This window comes from Aphis gossypii, chromosome 3 (genome assembly GCF_020184175.1).
Source record: "Aphis gossypii isolate Hap1 chromosome 3, ASM2018417v2, whole genome shotgun sequence".
Taxonomy (NCBI): Eukaryota; Metazoa; Arthropoda; class Insecta; order Hemiptera; family Aphididae; genus Aphis; species Aphis gossypii.
This window is the reverse complement of record NC_065532.1, coordinates 19587047-19605073: the sequence shown is the minus strand read 5'-3', so window position 1 is coordinate 19605073 and position 18027 is coordinate 19587047. Positions and strand designations below refer to the sequence as shown.

The 18027-nt window shown below is 25.1% G+C and overlaps 3 protein-coding genes across 5 annotated transcripts; 2 read left to right on the top strand and 1 right to left on the bottom strand.

Annotated features, from left to right (window-relative positions):
- Positions 1-3412: 3412 nt before the first annotated feature.
- On the bottom strand, positions 3413-8695 carry LOC114126375 (transient receptor potential cation channel protein painless). Of its 2 annotated transcripts, none has more exons than XM_027990314.2 (4): positions 8557-8695; positions 6762-6838; positions 6124-6684; positions 3413-6047 (listed from the first exon to the last, which is right to left on the bottom strand). In XM_027990314.2, exons 3-4 carry the CDS (start codon positions 6660-6662, stop codon positions 3770-3772), a joined length of 2817 nt encoding a protein of 938 aa, XP_027846115.2. In that variant the 5' UTR covers positions 6663-6684; positions 6762-6838; positions 8557-8695; the 3' UTR covers positions 3413-3769. The 2 variants fall into 2 exon arrangements, with proteins under 2 accessions (XP_027846115.2, XP_050059478.1); XM_050203521.1 differs by lacking the exon at positions 8557-8695 and adding an exon at positions 8400-8527.
- Positions 8696-9110: 415 nt separating this feature from the next.
- Positions 9111-13257, top strand: LOC114126342 (uncharacterized). 2 transcript variants are annotated; one of them, XM_050203523.1, is made up of 10 exons: positions 9111-9353; positions 9632-9762; positions 9842-9915; positions 10271-10493; positions 10551-10670; positions 11297-11966; positions 12024-12228; positions 12464-12532; positions 12609-12744; positions 12806-13257. In XM_050203523.1, exons 2-10 carry the CDS (start codon positions 9729-9731, stop codon positions 13156-13158), a joined length of 1884 nt encoding a protein of 627 aa, XP_050059480.1. In that variant the 5' UTR covers positions 9111-9353; positions 9632-9728; the 3' UTR covers positions 13159-13257. The 2 variants fall into 2 exon arrangements, with proteins under 2 accessions (XP_050059480.1, XP_050059479.1); XM_050203522.1 differs by lacking the exon at positions 9111-9353 and adding an exon at positions 9361-9549.
- Positions 13258-13792: 535 nt separating this feature from the next.
- Positions 13793-16202, top strand: LOC114126376 (EF-hand domain-containing family member B-like). The gene is made up of 8 exons (XM_027990315.2): positions 13793-13975; positions 14051-14153; positions 14219-14351; positions 14411-14560; positions 14640-14865; positions 15313-15589; positions 15654-15790; positions 15912-16202. Exons 1-8 carry the CDS (start codon positions 13889-13891, stop codon positions 16104-16106), a joined length of 1308 nt encoding a protein of 435 aa, XP_027846116.2. The 5' UTR covers positions 13793-13888; the 3' UTR covers positions 16107-16202.
- Positions 16203-18027: the final 1825 nt, after the last annotated feature.

Sequence of the window (18027 nt, the reverse complement as noted above, 5' to 3'; positions counted from 1 at the left end):
ATTAGTTAACTAAAATAATTCGTTATTACCCATAAAATATTTTGAATACCATGTACGTTAGAACTTTTTAATCACAATGTTAAAATAATGGTCAAAGATGATAAATCTGTATTAAAACACTGAATAACCATTTCCATGATTACAAAACGTCTACGGTTTTTATTTTAAGAATAAATTTATATTTACACTAAAAATAAAAAAAAAATAAGGAATGCAAAACCGGGTGGATTATGTATTGTGTATAACGTAAATATATTATAATATTAAAATTGGTATCTAATAAACATTGGATAGTTAGGTTTTGTGTGAATAACACTATTTCTTTGTGGCTATAGATTATTGGTATATAAAAATTCCGTAAAGAATTTTACCTTCCTTATTATATTTAATTAGTTAATTCTATAATAAATATGCATATTTTTACTGTAAAAAACAAAAACAAATTTATAATTATTTGTCAGGGTAACAAAAAAAAAAAAATATAAAATAAAATATTGTAATGGACAATTATGAGGGTTAAAATACAAATTGTGTTCATAATATTCAAGGATGGTTTACATGTTAAGCGATTGGGGATCAGTAGCACTTGTTATTTATATCAAAAAATCTCTCTCTCTTTCTATATATTTTATAATATATATGTTTAATTATGAGGATAAAACAATTAGATGATTTTCAAAATTTTTAGTTGTCAAAATTTAATACTTATAAGTTATAACGTAAGTGAAAATCTTTATATTTATTAAAAAATACACTTTGGAATTTTCCGTATCTTCTTTACAGAGAATTATATTATTTTCGACGATGTACTATATTATTCTTAAATCACCCTGTATATTAAAAAGAGTTATAACACATAGACAGTTTCTCTTGGAATGTAAGTAGCATACGCCATTATTATACTATAACTCTTATTTTATAACGAAATACATTAAACAACGTCAAAGTTCCTATAACAATTTATTTTGAAGCTCTAAGAACTTAATTAACTTGTGTGTGCAACTCTGCATGAAAATTAAAAATAATAATATTTAGTTTTAGTTTTAACACATAATTTGTAATTATTCAAAATATTTAGCAAACTGTCAACTAGGAAACTTAAATTTAAAGTTTGTAGTTCAATACTTTACAGCGTTTTAATTTTTATTTAAAGTAGTTTAGACAATTATGATAATTATGTAAAATTTACTTAGACATTAGGAATTTTTGCTTTGAGCGTTAAAAATCATTTTGCACTTAATATTTTGTTTTTAATAATGCATTAAAAATACTTTTTTTTTTAACAAAGCTATGCAAATCATCAATGTGAGATATATAATATATTGTACCTAATATAAATACAACAGAACTATAATAAATTAATGCATATTATATTAGGTATATTATTATAATTGTTGTCTTATTAATATATTATTATTTATTATCTCTTATGGATATGAATATAATTTAAATCCACACATATTTTATTTATATAAACTAAAAATTATGGATAGATACATCAAAAAATAATAATATGTAACTATTATATTATACAGTTTTCGGTATTAATTATTCAATTTATTATAATGCTAATACATAAATACATATTAGTATATTTGTTGTAGATTTAAATTTTATAAATTTGATGGATTGATATTATATAGCTATAAATAGATTTGTTTAAATAGTTGTAAATCTTTAATATTAATAATGGTTGCTTACATTGTAAAAATTAGATCTTAATACTTCAATAAAATTTAATTTGTTTTTGTGTTGTCATTAAAAAATTAAAAATTATAGAATTATATTTATATTAATATTTTTTAGATTAGATATAATTTAAAAATAAAAATATCTTATTAAATTATTTTTATTGACGAAAAGTTTGAAATGTAACACAACATTTCTTATAAGATATACTTAAAATGATTTAAAAATATGAACGATTTTTTTAAGTTAAAATATTGACAAAATTGATTGTAAAACTAAAAATTGAATTTTTTCTGATTATTTTTCATATATACTAACTAGTAACTATACACATTAAAATATCTAAAATATTTTTTAGATTAATAAAATTTAATTACGTATACAGGCTCAGATCTGAGGGAGAACTAAGGGGCTTTAGATCCCCCCTTCGGCCGTATTTTAAGTTATATAAAATGAAATTACTTTAAAAAATATTTAAAACAAATTCTTTATTTATCATTTTTTGATAATAAGACCCCTTCCATTTGTGATTTCTAGATCCCCGCCTGTACGTTAGGTTATATACTATATATATTCTATATAGTTATTATTATTATTATTATCATTGATATTGAATTTATTCATACCATGCTAGTGTACTACTGTCCCTATTTCCGTTTTAATTTTTTTTACAAAATGAAATTATATATCATAATAGGTAGTTATTATGTAGTACAGTCATGTGATTTGTTTTTAGAAAAAAATTAGTTTAATTTATTGAATTATTATTTAAAAAAAAAAAATAAGTAAGACAGTATAAATAGCAATATAATATTACAATAATATATTATTAAAAATATAGACTGACAAATCGCCTCCACTCAAAATTATTAATATGATTATTTAAATCAAATTAAATACATTAATTACAGTGACTTACTCAATGTTAAGGAACACTCGACACCAACAACTATACAGCAAACAGGCTTCCATTGTTCTTTCTTTTGGCAAATGTTATCAATACTTATCATTAACCAAAATTTTAAGAATTTATTACCTATATTAATTTATAAATAGTATAATGATTATAAATAAATCAATATTTATCTAAAATTTTGTTAAAAGTATATTATGTTTTTAATATCAGTCAGGAATTAAAACGCTTCAAATACGTTTTTGTTATAAAAAATTAAAATACATTGTTGAATTGTATGTATTTATTATTAGTAATTGACAGTTAGAACTTGGTAGTGTTAAATTTTAAATTAAACATATTAAAACTAAATTTAAAAATATATAAATTAAACCAATATAAAATAAATAATAAGTATTTCTTTATCTATTTTTAGAATTACGATTTATAATAAAATACTTACATTTTTTCAATCTTACCAGTATATATTTTTACTTGTATTAAGTAAACATGATATTTAGTATAATATTATTGAACAGCAAGAATATAAACAATCATAAGATAAAATCAACATTCAAAGTTAAAAATATAAAATTGCACTTAGCAGTTAACGAATAACATAAAATTATACGACATTTTAAGAGTATACCTAATAACAATAAATAATAAAAAGGTATATAATTAATAAATATATTATAAATAAGTTAACAACATTAATCACAGTTTAGAATAACTATAATTACACACAATTATTAAAATGCAAGGATTTTGCTCTCATAAAAATATATAAAAAAAAAGTTATAGTTAATTAAAAGTTAAATTCTATAATAGTTAAAGTTTTTATGATAGTTAAATTATTAATTTAAGATAGATAAATATGATTTAAACAGGTAGAAAATATAAAAATAATGAAAACGTATTGTATTGTCACCAAAATTATAAACAAGCTAATTAAAAAAAAAACAGTGTTTTACAATAATTTAATATTAAAATGAATGAATCAAATAAATTTTTTTTAAAATTGTTTAACATGTGATAATTGCATAAGTTATGAATATAAATGTAATAATTTAATGTTTAATGTGTAACGGAAATTGTATAAATTAAAAGTTAAAATGTTAACTGTAATTTTGGCCGACCGCAAATTATGTAATACGTGAATCATTAAAAAAATAAGAAATAATTTTTTTAGCTTTTATTTGATCCAGTTATCACAGAAAAATTATTTGACGAAGATATCGAGTCTACTTCACTTTTTGTATTTAGTGCGTTTAACATTTTTTTTATTTCTTCCATTTGTTTTTCTACCGTATTAAATTTCTCAATAAAAATATCAAGAATTTCTGTACAATTTTTTTCCGTTCCTTCTGAATTAAATTTAATTACTGATTTAGCCTCATTTACAATTTCTTTTTCAAGATAATAACCTTGACAGTTTGCAATACACCCTATTTGACTTTTTTTCGCAGATGACCCAAAGTCGACAAAATTTCTCTGATTAGTTAAAATTTTTATTTCTGAATCTTGTAGAGCATCTGGGAATAATCTTATTTTTAGATAAAACCGTCTTGTACATAACGAAGGGATATTGTATCCAAAATTACTTATTTGGTTTTGAGCTTTATGAAACCACGAAAATGGGTCTCCTACAGCCATTTTTTCAAAATAATGAATGAGTTTAACCCGGGAAACGTGAGCGACGATTTCCGCATCAGCTCTAATTGCTTGGGTATCACTCACAGCAAGACCATTCAAAAGATTTACTAATACAATGGCTATAAGAAATATAAATAAAAGAAATAATGCATGACTGACTATTGGATGTAAACTAAAAGGCAGTGAACCAAATGTATCAAATTCTCCTGTCAACATAACAATAGTTTTGAAAGTCGCAGAACTGGGATCGTTAAATTTATTATCGGTGTCTGCATCATTTCTAAATAACATGTAAAAACTCAGTGCAAATGCTATTATTAATATCGAGTACCATATGAGAAATTGTAAAAAGTTTTTAGTAACACGCTTAAACATTTCTAAGTGGGTAGCAAGAGCTGGATGTCTACCGACGAGAAGTATAAGTTCACCCCAAGAAAGTAAAATAACAATAGCAGATATTTGGTTTCTATTCGATATACAAGACATTTCACACAACAATAAAAACGAAGTCAAAATGATAAGACTTATTTCCAACCAATTTTCCAAGCTCATTATATATGTAATCGGAGATGAGATCAACTGGAATAATTCACGAAATATTAAAGCAATAAGGAATCCCAAAACCATAACCCACAAATAAACAGCTGTGTCACTACTATATGGTACATTGTTCGTGGAAAACTCTGTAACATTATCTTGTGTGAGTGACAAGTTGCTATTTTGAATCTCTATTTTAAAAGTCAACAGAGTGTAAATGGTTAAAAGTGCCCAGAATCCTATATAAAACGCTAAATTTACTTTATAATATCTTTTTATGGCGAACCATTTTAAATGGAGGAAGCTAGTTAATACAGGATGTTTTAGAAGAGGTCTAAGTTCTGGAACTTCACTTATATACAACAATGGATCGGTTTCTGGGATATTTTCTGGAATGTACTCTTGGCCTTCCAATTGTGTCTGATAATTATCAATATCTTTCTGTTTGTAAACTTTTGGCGGGCATAAAAAGTTGTATGAACATATAATCTCGTAGTTTATATCTTTTGGAGATTTTCCATTTGTTTTTACACATTTGTTCAAATGAGATTCTAATATTTTAGGATTGATATCAGCAAGTGGTGGATCTCCAAGTACGTTTCTTTTTCCTATATAAGCACCTTTTTCTAATAACGACAATATGGAATCTCGATCTCCTATTTTTGCTGCGTAATGTAGACATGTATTACCTTTGTCATCAGATTGATTGATATCAAGTTCAAAAGGACTGGTTTCACTTTTTCTTAGTAATATTTTAAATGACCTATCATGATCACATAAATCAGTATTTACATCTAATGAGTTGTGGTTTTCATCAGAACCTTTAATTACTTCAAGGAGTGCTGAGCCGTTATTTGTTTGATAGCATATACATTTTTTACTATCCAAAAACATTTGTATGATATCTGCAAAACCTCTAAACGAAGCAATAAAAATTGCATATTTAGTATTAGATGGACATATACCATTTGGATCTACGTCAAGATTGAGTAAAACTTGAACAACTTTAGGTAAACCAAAATCACATGCATATTGGAGATAAGTGTGCCTTCCATCGTGGTTGTTAAGGTCAAGAAGTTTTGTGGAAGTTATATGTGAAATAAATCCTTCTATATCATTTGAGTAGAGGTATACGAAGGGGTTATCGCATTGATCCGTAATATTGCGTGTACCTTCTGGTGGAATTTCTTCCTTGAGATGTGGATATTTTTCATTTATTACACTTCTCAATGATTTATCCCAAATAAATATATCCAAGTCAACTTTTGGACATCTAGAAAAAAAAAATTCATAGAATAAGTTATAAGAGAATATTTGTACGTACCATATAGATACGTTGTTCTACTTACGTAATAAATGCCATCATTAATTCATCATTTTTGTTTTTTGAAACAGCTGCCATGTATGCTGGGGTAAAGCCTTTCCTATTCAATTGATTTGCTTTTATGTTATTTGAGTTTAATAGTAATTCTGTGCATTCTACATTTCCAGCTTTCGCTGCAAGGTGTAAGGCTGAATTTCCATCACTATCTAATAAATTTATATTGGTTGGGGGATGTTCTAATAATACATATAATGCATCTTTACATCCGTTCGCAGCCGCTAAATGTATCGGAGCTTTTTTCCGATTTTTGTTGATAACGTTTACGTCTACTCCTACCGATAATAGTATTTTAGCAAATTCTGATCTACCCGTTGATATACAACATATATCTAATATTGTGCCATGATAAGGTTCATCAAATATATTATCCAAATTTATAGATGAATTTCCCAACCCTATTTCTAGGAGTTTTTTGAATAACTCTAAATCTTTTGATTGAACCGCTTTGAGAAGTTGATCGTTTGATCCAGTTAAACACACATTGTTTAATTCGACGTCCTCCATTTTCAGTTAAAAATGTTCACACCTATAAAAGTATAGAAACATTATTATATGAGTACATTATACTTAATTTTTATCGATAAAATAATCGCTGAAATATACCTGTTTTAATGTGACCTCATAGATAATATTTTTTTCCAGGACAATCAAAATGACAGGCACAGGACACCATAGGTAAACTATAAATGAGTTTTAAATTATTAAGCGTAGTAGTTAATACAGGAAAATAGCAATGTATATTTCATGATATAATGATGAAACGAATATAAATAGTACCTAAACCAATCTAATTTTACGTGTATACAAATTAGTAGGCGAGAATAAAATTACTATAATAATAATTGCCCTTAGGACTCAATTATAGCCATATGACATAATGACAATCATTTCATTTCCCATTTGTATCCATGGAAATATATTCCAATGCTATAACGGACACAATAAACTAATAATCGATTCATCATAATATATTACAAATAATGTTAATATTTAACTAATTTAAAATGTACGCACATCAATGTATTGACTTTAGGTATATTTTAATGAAAACTACAAAATATATAATTTTAGGTATTCATTAACATTTTATAACGATAAATGCATATTTATTTATTTATTTATTATTATTATTATGTTTGTTCGTTGTTTTTTTTTAGCATTAGTCTTATTAATTATTACAAAAAATTAATACAAAATATGATGCAATGAAACGTTCTTTATAAATTACTACAGACGTATTCGGATTATTAGGTACCTATACATTACGTCATAAAATATAGATTGAATAGCTTTTTTTTAACAGTTTGCAATAACTCTAGCCTATAACGTTTTTTTATTTAGTTACTATATATTAACTTCAAAATTATGATACTTTATATTATTTTAAAACATAAATATTTTTATGTTTGATGTAAACGGTATGAAATAATTTGAAAAGAAAAAACGATAAATTAAGTATAGTGTAGCCACTGCTTTCTGTGATAAAATTGAAGACAAGATCAATTACAAATAATATTGACAGTTATTAAAAATTAATCATTAAAAAAATATTGATATTAGTTCTAAAAAAATATTGCACATTTTATTTATTTATTAAGATTATGAAGTATACTTTTACATTTTTATAAAATGTAAAGTATGCATTTATGTTTATTTAAACTAATAATAATTTGTTAGTTGGCATCTTTAGTAGTCAAAACATTTATTTATGTGTTCAAAATATATTGGATAATTAGTTTATTTTAAAGTTAAGAAGATAAAATAATATTAATCTGTTAATCTACGTGTATAAAAAAAATAGGTGACTACATAAAATAATACTTTTTACTTCTAAAAACCTAAATAATTATTAGCTTCATAAATAAATCACAATTATAGAAATACTTATTCGTATCTAAAAATGTATACCCACTAATATTTATGATTTCGATCGTAAAAAATATTTTCAACTAAAAACAACGAAATAGGTAATAAAACAGATTGTTTAAATTAGTTAATTTAATCAAACATTTCCATACAGATATATTAACGATGCATATAATTGTGCACGTTCCTTTAGCTATTAACTGTTAATTTTTTAGTAAAATTTTACTCGATTTTTCATATTTTACAACCTACGCCCGTGGTATGCGATGAATAATTTGATTTTAACTATGTCAAATCATTCAAACAGTACAATTAAAAATAAAACTGTTACCTTTACCTATTTAGTCGATTTTACGTTTAAATTCTAGTTTTTACCATTTTCTTACAAATATTTCGCCCTCGACTACCCATATCTCATTTCTAGCTAGTACATAATACGAGATATATTTTACGCGACCATCATAACTGTGAATATCGTACGCCCAAACTTCGTTTATTTAGGTACATATAGAAAATTGAAATGTATACTCACTGTAGGCGGTTCAGAATGAGCACATCGAATACACGCTCACGCACACACACACGATCGCGGTTAGTATCACGGTACTCCCCGCACGACTGAAACGGACGTCGGCTGCGGTGGGCACTAAACAAGTCGCTATATTGATACAGGACGCGTTACCCGATGGTACCCCACCAACAATAATAATAATAAAAAACGGAATATTATAACAATCGGACAACATTCTAAACCGTCTCCTACGTACGCCGCGCCGTCGCTTTTTTTTTTTTTTTTGTACGCGTAAACATTATACACAGTGCGTACGGATACTGTATGGGGGACCACTTAACACTGTAATTTTGTTCAATGCCGCCGTCGAGTCAGCGCAATCCATGAGTAAGCCACGGGATACGTTTCGGCGCGCGTTACGTGTGTCCGCGTGTAAAACACAAAACATAGGTTCTTTCTTTTACGCGTCGTGTAAAACTTCAGATTCCATGTATATTATTGAAATACAATATTATATAACATTATATGCCTAATAATATTACAGAATCGCAGACATACTTGTTAGTTGTTGATGTCATATTGTGTTGTCTTCTATTTGTTTCCATTACGATATGCGCAGCGTGTTTATTTATTATTGTTTTTTTTTTTTTTTTTTTTAATAATTAATTCAAACCGTATCATTGACGAATGTGATATAATATAAAATCGTAATAATATTAATATTATTATTGTATACGATCGAGAGCTAGAATAACTAGAATAAACAGTTCACCAGCTAGGCATTATTGCGTGTTATGGACACGGGATTGTTTATAATAGTATAGTTTGAGAATTACTTTATATATTAGATTTTTAATTAAGTATATGCGTTATTAATAAATTTAATACATATCTGAAGTTATTGAAGTACTTGCAATAATAATCATTGATTATTACAAAATTCAATTCGTAATAAACATTTTTATATTAGAAAATATCATTAAATTAATATCGTTTGTAAATGGAACACGAAAGGTCTGGCCGATTCATTCACGAAAACATGATTTTATTTTATTATTATACATTTGATGCTATTTTCCTCTTTCAATGAATTTAGTTACTCGAAAACATGTAAAGGGAAGGTCACGACGACGACTAATGTTTTAGAAGAGGGGATACAAAAGAAACGAATAACTACTACACATAATAAAATAATGAAAAGTTCGAGGGACTTTTATAAAGATCTAGGTAAGTGAAAATTTTGAAAACATCGCAGTGTGTAAATTATATGAAAGGTTTTAATCGTAATTGCTATTATGCTCAATAGATTATGTAACGAATAAAGTACTAAAAAGTGAAATAGCTGGACCTCCGTGGTATCAAGAGTTAACCATCTATCAGGTTAGATAAGAAATATAAATGCACATTTATATTTTTTTGAATAGTATTAAGAAATACTTAAAATCAGTTATACCTACTATACTCACAATTTTTTGAACTGCTTAGGTATTTTCAGTTTCTTAAGTAAAGGTAAATTACGTGTTTATAAGTATTGTTTTTGTATTTATATGAGTAAAATATAATGAGTAATGACGTAAATATTTTAAAAATATTAAAAAATATTATTATATTGCTATAATTTTTTCTAAAATATATTTAAATAATTAATGGTTTTAGCTGCTGATTTACTTAGGTTCGAATTAGACTACAGAGTTAATTTATTTGTTAATGTATTCTTTCAAAATATTTGATTTAGATGAATATTATTGACGGTCTTCAAAATCACATAGAAAATGATTTCAATAATAATGATACTAAAAGAGTGAGACAAGTTCTTAAAGAATTGGGAATTCAAACAAAAATACCCCATAAAGTAGCAAAAAATGCTATTTTATATAGCAAATTGTATTCGATTGATTTTTTACAAAAAATTAAAGAATATATATGTAAAAAAATAAATCATATTTCAAAAAAAACTGGTTTGTAATAGATTATTTAATCTATATACTTTCTATTGAAAATTATTTATTTAACAGATCCAATGAAATATACTACTGAAGAATGCCTTTTAATATCAGGGATTGTGCATATAGGACTACCAAGTTTATTTATGAAACTTGACTATTGCTTGGGTGATCATATGATAGAAAAAAAACGTTGGTAGTTTTATTAATAGTTTGTGTAATGTGTTTACTAATACTTTATTTAGTAAACTATACATGTTTCAATATATATATGTATATGTATTGTATATATATCACCTATAAATGGCTATAAAGTATTTACTACACTATTTAGAGCCACTAAATATATATGAAAAATCATGCAACAAAAATCAAAAACTACAATCAAACAATTTAAATGTAATATCTCAAAATAAAAAACATAAAGTAAGAGAAAATATGATTTATGAAAGAAAAAAAAATCAGGTTGAATTTCATATATTTCTGTACTCTATTCTTCTGTAATATTATAGTAAGTAGTTAGTAGGTAGCCGTCATCATTACCATTTTTTTTCTAGGATATTATAATCCATAATATAGAACAGAAAATGAAAAACATTGATCCATCAATGCACCCTTTAGATAAATTATTTATTAAAATTCCATTAAATACTTATTTTGAAAATAAAAAATATGACAAAGGTGTTGTAAAAAAAGAAATGGAAGAAAATAAAACCATAGAAGAATTAGAATGTGGTGTATAATTTTATTATTAAAATAATAATATGTTAAATAAGTTACATTATGTTTTACTATTAATGATTATGTTATTTTTGTAGTTACTTTGAAAATTCCAAATAATGTAAGTAGTAATAAGGATTTTTTAAGCAAAAATGATTCAAAGACTTACGACGATATCACAAATAATAAGATAGTCATAACTGAAAATGACAAACATTTGTCCAAAACTGAGCCATTTGATTTTTCAAATCAAAAACAGGAAAAATCTAATCATGATGAATTTGGAACTGTCATTCCGAGTACTATATCAGATATATTAAGTTTTAGCGATTACAGTTCATATAATAGCGAATATTTAAATTCAACACAACTTATTCGTCTTAAAAAGTCAATTCCATTTCATTATATTGAATATGAAGAAGTGAATGAAGAATCGGAACCAGAAGAAACAATTGAAGATGAAGATTTTTCATTTTTAAAAGAAGACAATGAATATGATGAAAATGTTCTATTTAAAACTGATTTTAACTTTAAGCAATGTTTTTTTGGAAGATATGCTAATATTGACTATGGTAATCCTACAGAAAAAATATCACAGATTCTTGAAAAATCGTCAGTGTCTAATATCATGAATAATCAATCGAGAATTGAAGACTCAATGATAAGAATGTTCAGTTATAAAAAAAATGTTTTTCCAGATTATCGATTGCATTCTATTGGTACAAAAATGTCACAACAATACAATAAACAAAATCTTAGTTCCAATGAGTTAATTTAATACAACTTTAAATTAGATCAATATATTTTTGAAATTTCTGTTTTTAGAATGATAAACGAAAACGAAATTAAACATAGAAGTCCGGAATCAATGAATAGTATACCAAAAGTATCGGTTGAATTAGATTTATATAAGACTAGCAATTCAATATTAAATATTTTAAATCCTGATAACACTTCTAAGAAACGTGAATCAGTAAAATCACTAAAAAATGAAGCTATTGATCAGTCTGACACGTACAAAAAAATTATGGTATTTATAATATTTGTTCGTTTAATGTGTTACTCTAATCAATGGTTCTTCAATGTAATACGTAGGACAAAAAATAGTTATATACTAAGTACCTATATAAAAAAAAATTTAACCATTACGTTAATATTATTATTGTTGATGTGTATATTTTATAATTACTCTTATCAATAATTATCATTATCATTGAAAAAAATGAAAAATGAGATAATTGAAATTATATGAAATTTTATTATAGCAAAAAAAGCACATTTATGATGAAATTCTTGAAAATATGCACAAACTGCCAAAGTGGAAAAAGCTAAAGGTTGTTATTTTGTAGTACATATTTTGAGTAGGTACATAATATTATATAAATTATTTGAATAATATGTTACATGTAGACAGTGTTAGATTTCTTAGCTATATTGGGCGATCCGATTGCACGTTTGCCATGTATAATTAAATTAGATACCATTAGATATTGGTACAAGTCACGATTAAATATTAACAGTAGTCATCTTACAGAAAAACAAGAAGGTAAGACCGTGTTTGTGAATGTTAAAATAAATATGTATATTATATTTTACAATATTTTTAGCTAAATTATTAGAGTCTTCAAAAAGGTTGTGGAAATCTCCGAGGTCCAAGATCATGGACAAATTATCTATTCCACAAAGTCCATTCAGTAATCAAGAGATCTGCTTTAAATTGACGTGGGATAGAAAAAAAATGGCGTTAAAAAAAATTAACGAGATTAAAAATAGTTATACAAAGAGATTTAAGGAACTGGCGTTAAAAAATACAAGAGAAATGTATCCTACATTTAAAACGATACACTACAAGAATAAGTTTAATAAGGATTTCAAAAGAATATATTACTCTTACTTTCCTGCTAAGGAAGGCGATATAATATGGCGACAGATAACCTCAATACCTTCAGGGAAACATTAGAAAAAATTGAAAAATACAATTAAATTTTTTATTATTTGAATAACAAATATATTACTATTTGAATTACCTAATAAAATATATTTCACATACACTTTTAAATTACATTGAATTATACTTAATATCTATAGTAGATATTTTATTGATATAATACTTTAAGTCTAACACTTAATAGAAATATAAGTAGATAAATAATTTTTAAATGTTAGGTAATAGTGTAGTATACTAATAAATTTGATTTCAGATATAATTTTAATTTATAGAAGTAATAACAAAGTTAAAAAGATGTTACTTAATTAAACAAAATTAAAGTTGATAAAAGTACCTTACTTTTAAACTTGAATTATTATCAACAGATAATATTTTCTATATTTGTTTGTATTACTTGGAAAGCATTATTTCATAAACTTTAAAATTAAACAAATATCATTAAATATTAGTACAAATAAACAATTTTTTTTTATACAAACATTTTTAGTTTTTTCATTTGTTCATATCATCTGATTAACTTATTATGCTACCTTTAGCATATATATTGTTGATATTATTTTAATAATAAAATTAAAAAAAAATTCATTATTTATGAATCAATATAATTTGAAATATTCGATAATCTGAATAACATCTGTTAAGGTTCTGATTAGCCTGGATTATTTATGTTCTATAATATTTGAAAATCGCTAAGCAACATATTTCATGAACTAAATTTTTTTTAGTTTTGAAAATATGAAAGATGAAACCATTTAGTATAGATGATATTCGAGATTCGAATTTTTCAGAGTTACGAGCAAAGTGCTTAGAGCCAGATGCAACTATACGCGTGAGCTTTGTTTAAATATCTATTTTTTAAAGGGTCATTTTATATTCATTAATGTATATAATGTATATATTATAGTGTCCTCCTAATTATGATCCAATAGTTCAAAAGAAAAAATTCAACGATCCATTACTACCCGACCACTTAGACAAAAATACAACATATGGCGTTATAACAAAGAGTATTAGATTTTTTTTTGTTTATAAATAACAAATAATCATAATTTTGCAATTATTTTTATTACAGGTAAATTATCTGCCGGCGATGTGATTTTTCCAAACAAAATATTTCAAAAAAATGATAATGATGATAAAAAAGAAACAGATTTATATAAAGTTTCTCATCACTCATATGGAATTGGCGAACAGTTAAATCGAAAGTTAGTGCTAATGAAATTTTGTAACAGAAGTTAGTTTGTTTATTTATGAAATGATTTAGGTATAATAACAGTTTTGATCCAGATTATCGGTATGGTAAATCTCTAAAATGGTTACCAGCGGGTGTGTGGTTTAAAAATAATGTTGAAACTAAATCGTCAAGTGAAAATAAAAATGTGCTCACTGATTATATTAGTAAATTATTGGAAAGGTATGATATAAAAGTATATTAATTTAATAAAAAAAAAAAGCGTAGCATTTTAAAATACATTATCAATAAACATTAAAAGTAAAGAGAATACGCAGTGCCGGTATCCGTACATCGACAACCGTCAAGGAAAATTCATAGGCAGATCGTATTTAAGAGCACAAGACATTTTAACCGGAAACGAACCAGACAAAAAAGAATTTGAGCGTATCGACTATTCATCGACAGTCAGTAGATTAAAACATTATATCAAAGAAAAAAAATACGATTTAAAAGAATTGCATGAAAAGTTCAAATTGTTTGATAAGGTATTCAGTATTCACGTTGCTGTGCACTTTTAATTATAATTATTATTATTTAAATTTGATTCAATTATATAAAATACGACAATAACAAACGATTGTAAATGTATATATCATTGTATATATATTTTTTAATGTGATGGACGTCTGCAGTGCAAATTTAAACAATTAAAAAACTAATAATGTTTCTGTAAATTCTGAGGTCATGGCTTACTCGCTTACGTACATAACAAATAATGCAGTAATACACTACACACACTTTAAGTTTAAATACATTAAGCTTCAATATTACATGAACTAAATTAATAAATATCTACAGTATCTAGGAATATGGTGTAAGATTTTATATCTTTGGTCGTTGCAATAAAATACGTTTTATTTTGGTAAAACACTATGAAATGTATTTTACGAAGTTTGAGAGGACGTGTTATACAACAAATTTGAAATGCTTAGGAATGCACGGGATGGCTGCCACTGGAACAAGTGTATAAAATCTGTTACCAACATAAAATCAAGCCTGAAAAAAAATTGTTCGATCTTGCCTTACATTCTATTAATGCCATTAGTAACAACAATGTCAGATATAATTTATTTCTGGATTTACTCGACCCAAATGTAATGTTTTCAACGGTTTCAAACAACGATGATCATACAGATATCGACAGATTTATTCCGACGTATAAAAACGATTATGGCAACACACTGTCTCGTAGCATTCAATTAAATAAAAGTATTGTAAAATAATACACATGTACAGAATATTTATTAGTGATTTTATACAATTTCGTTTTCAGACCTCAACGACTATACATCTGTTAAACCAAAAGCCTTAATTTATTTGGATTGTTTTGGGTCTGAAACGAATGTAAAAACATTGTTGAACCCGACAATATTTTCAAATTATGGATTAACTTACAGAGACTTTTATATAGTAAATATTATTTAATGAAATAATTACAGTTAACAATATGAAGTTGTAATTAATCGTATTTTTCCCTATGTATTATCATTATATTGTAAATATATTATATTTATATGTATATTGTATATAGGGTCGCAGTAAAGATGTAATGAAAAAACTGTTTCAAGACATTGGAGTGAACTTACCAAATGAAATTTTTAATATTGCCTGGGATAATGCTTACGCATGTGATGGTATCGACGACAAAGTTAGCATAGAAGTTTTTAGACAGGCTTTACAAGAATTGGCCAACAGAATGATCGACCAACAATATGATAACAAATAAATTAATATTTAAATTATATTACAATGTTTACTATTATTGATTACAGATCAAGTAAAAATACAAAATCCTTAACAGTGAATAATAATTTATGAGTATTGGCTTTATTTATATAATAGCTTTGAGTTAGTTTCATGTTATAAGTACCTACTTATAACTACACATTTTTGTCATGTTAAGTGAAGACGAGAAAATTAAGTAGCAAATAGTAAATACGGTGTATTAAATAGTTAAAAACGTTATACATAATTACAGTAAGTTAATACACACTTAATACAGCTATTAATTATAGGTGTAATATATTTTATTTATTTACAAATTGTATTAAATATCATAAAGATATTTTAAAATAATGAAAATGTTGTCATTTAAATTGAATGTGGACACTGGACAGCTATGGTGCTTAGAAAATTGTTATCGTTATTTATATATTATATTTAGTATATTTAAACGACGGTTTTACGATAACACAAACAACGATATGTTTTGTCGTCTAGGGTTTACAATGATGATCTTTGATCAGTTACAAAGAGCATTCATTTTACTATTTTTATCAACAAAGTCCAATTTTATTCAATACATTAGTTTATTGAAAATAATGTTTATTTACATTTTTTGAAATGCACAACCTAGGTATGTTTTTACTTATCTGTATGTCTATGTTAGTATTAATTATCGCATCTTAATACTAAAATGTTTTTTTTTTATTTATAATGCTTATAAAAATAAAAATATATGTATGTTTAAAAAACAATTAATCTTAAATGTCATTGTAGTATTAACTACAAAATATACTTTTTGTAACTTTTTAAAGTACTTCAAGGATTAAGTATTATATACTTGCATAAAATAGTAAATTACCTCAAAAAAGCTTAACTATAGTCAAGTTTATAATTTAAACCATGAATACAATTACAAATAATTTTTTGTATGTTTATAGTTAGTATTTATTTTCTAATTTTTAATATTTTATGAAATCCATATAAATAGGTATAAAATACAAATAACTAATCATTAAACACAATTAAAAATAATTTGATTTTTAATTATAAAATTTAAATAATCTTACACTTGAAATTATATATTAAAAAAATATAAATATATTCAATGGTTGTATTAGTGTTTTCCATAGTTTTAGTTTCGAAGTTTAGAATATATACGTGAATATTTATTTATAAGTAAGTATTAGGAACGGAAAATGATAAAATTCGAAATCAACATTATTACTGTCAAGTTATACAACTGATTTTTTAGATACCTGATTAAAATAAGTTAAAAACGTATATTTTTTTGTAATTATAATAACATTCGTTTGATACGATCATCACGATATTATGCGATATCATGTAAGTCACGAACTTGTAAAATTTCCTTTAATTTCGAAATGTTCAGTGAAAACATTATTTTGAACACGATATTTTGCTTTATAGTTAATATGCTTTAATTTTATAATACGAGGTACCTAATTAATGTCATGTATGACCAATTATTGCTATTATTATAAAAGTCTGAAATATTATGATTACGTTTTTCTAAAACTCAATAAGAGTTCTAAAATATTACGTTCATTTTAGGCCATGAACTATGGTAATATAATCTATCATTATGATTATTATTCTTACGATTAAAATGTTCTGTTTCAATATTTTAATGTACCCAATGCTTATTCCTATATGTATTATTTTTACTATAAATATAAGTACGTTTACGCGAAATACTCTTTTAAGTTGTAACACACGATCACTTATACACAGTTACTGTATTATTAATCCTCATTATACATTTATTTTATTGAAAATATTCATGAGTCGCTAAGGATAATGCAAAAGCATCGAGAGGTCAGGATTTAACTTAAGTTAATATTTAACGAATTCGTTATAATTTATAACACATTCCAGTTGGGATACTTACGGAAAGACAATGC

What these genes read in the sequence shown, in the direction of transcription:
- LOC114126375 (XM_027990314.2), bottom strand. Translation starts at nt 6,662, where the DNA reads ATGGAGGACGTCGAATTAAACAATGTGTGTTTAACTGGATCAAACGAT. An exon ending in TTAATGATGGCATTTATTAC is followed by an intron (nt 6,048 to 6,123) that starts GTAAGTAGAACA and finishes TTTTTTTTCTAG; the next exon opens with ATGTCCAAAAGTTGACTTGG.
- LOC114126342 (XM_050203522.1), top strand. An exon ending in GGACTTTTATAAAGATCTAG is followed by an intron (nt 9,763 to 9,841) that starts GTAAGTGAAAAT and finishes TATGCTCAATAG; the next exon opens with ATTATGTAACGAATAAAGTA. An exon ending in TCATATTTCAAAAAAAACTG is followed by an intron (nt 10,494 to 10,550) that starts GTTTGTAATAGA and finishes TTTATTTAACAG; the next exon opens with ATCCAATGAAATATACTACT.
- LOC114126376 (XM_027990315.2), top strand. Translation starts at nt 13,889, where the DNA reads ATGAAACCATTTAGTATAGATGATATTCGAGATTCGAATTTTTCAGAG. An exon ending in AGCCAGATGCAACTATACGC is followed by an intron (nt 13,976 to 14,050) that starts GTGAGCTTTGTT and finishes TATATATTATAG; the next exon opens with TGTCCTCCTAATTATGATCC. An exon ending in ATATGGCGTTATAACAAAGA is followed by an intron (nt 14,154 to 14,218) that starts GTATTAGATTTT and finishes TTTTTATTACAG; the next exon opens with GTAAATTATCTGCCGGCGAT.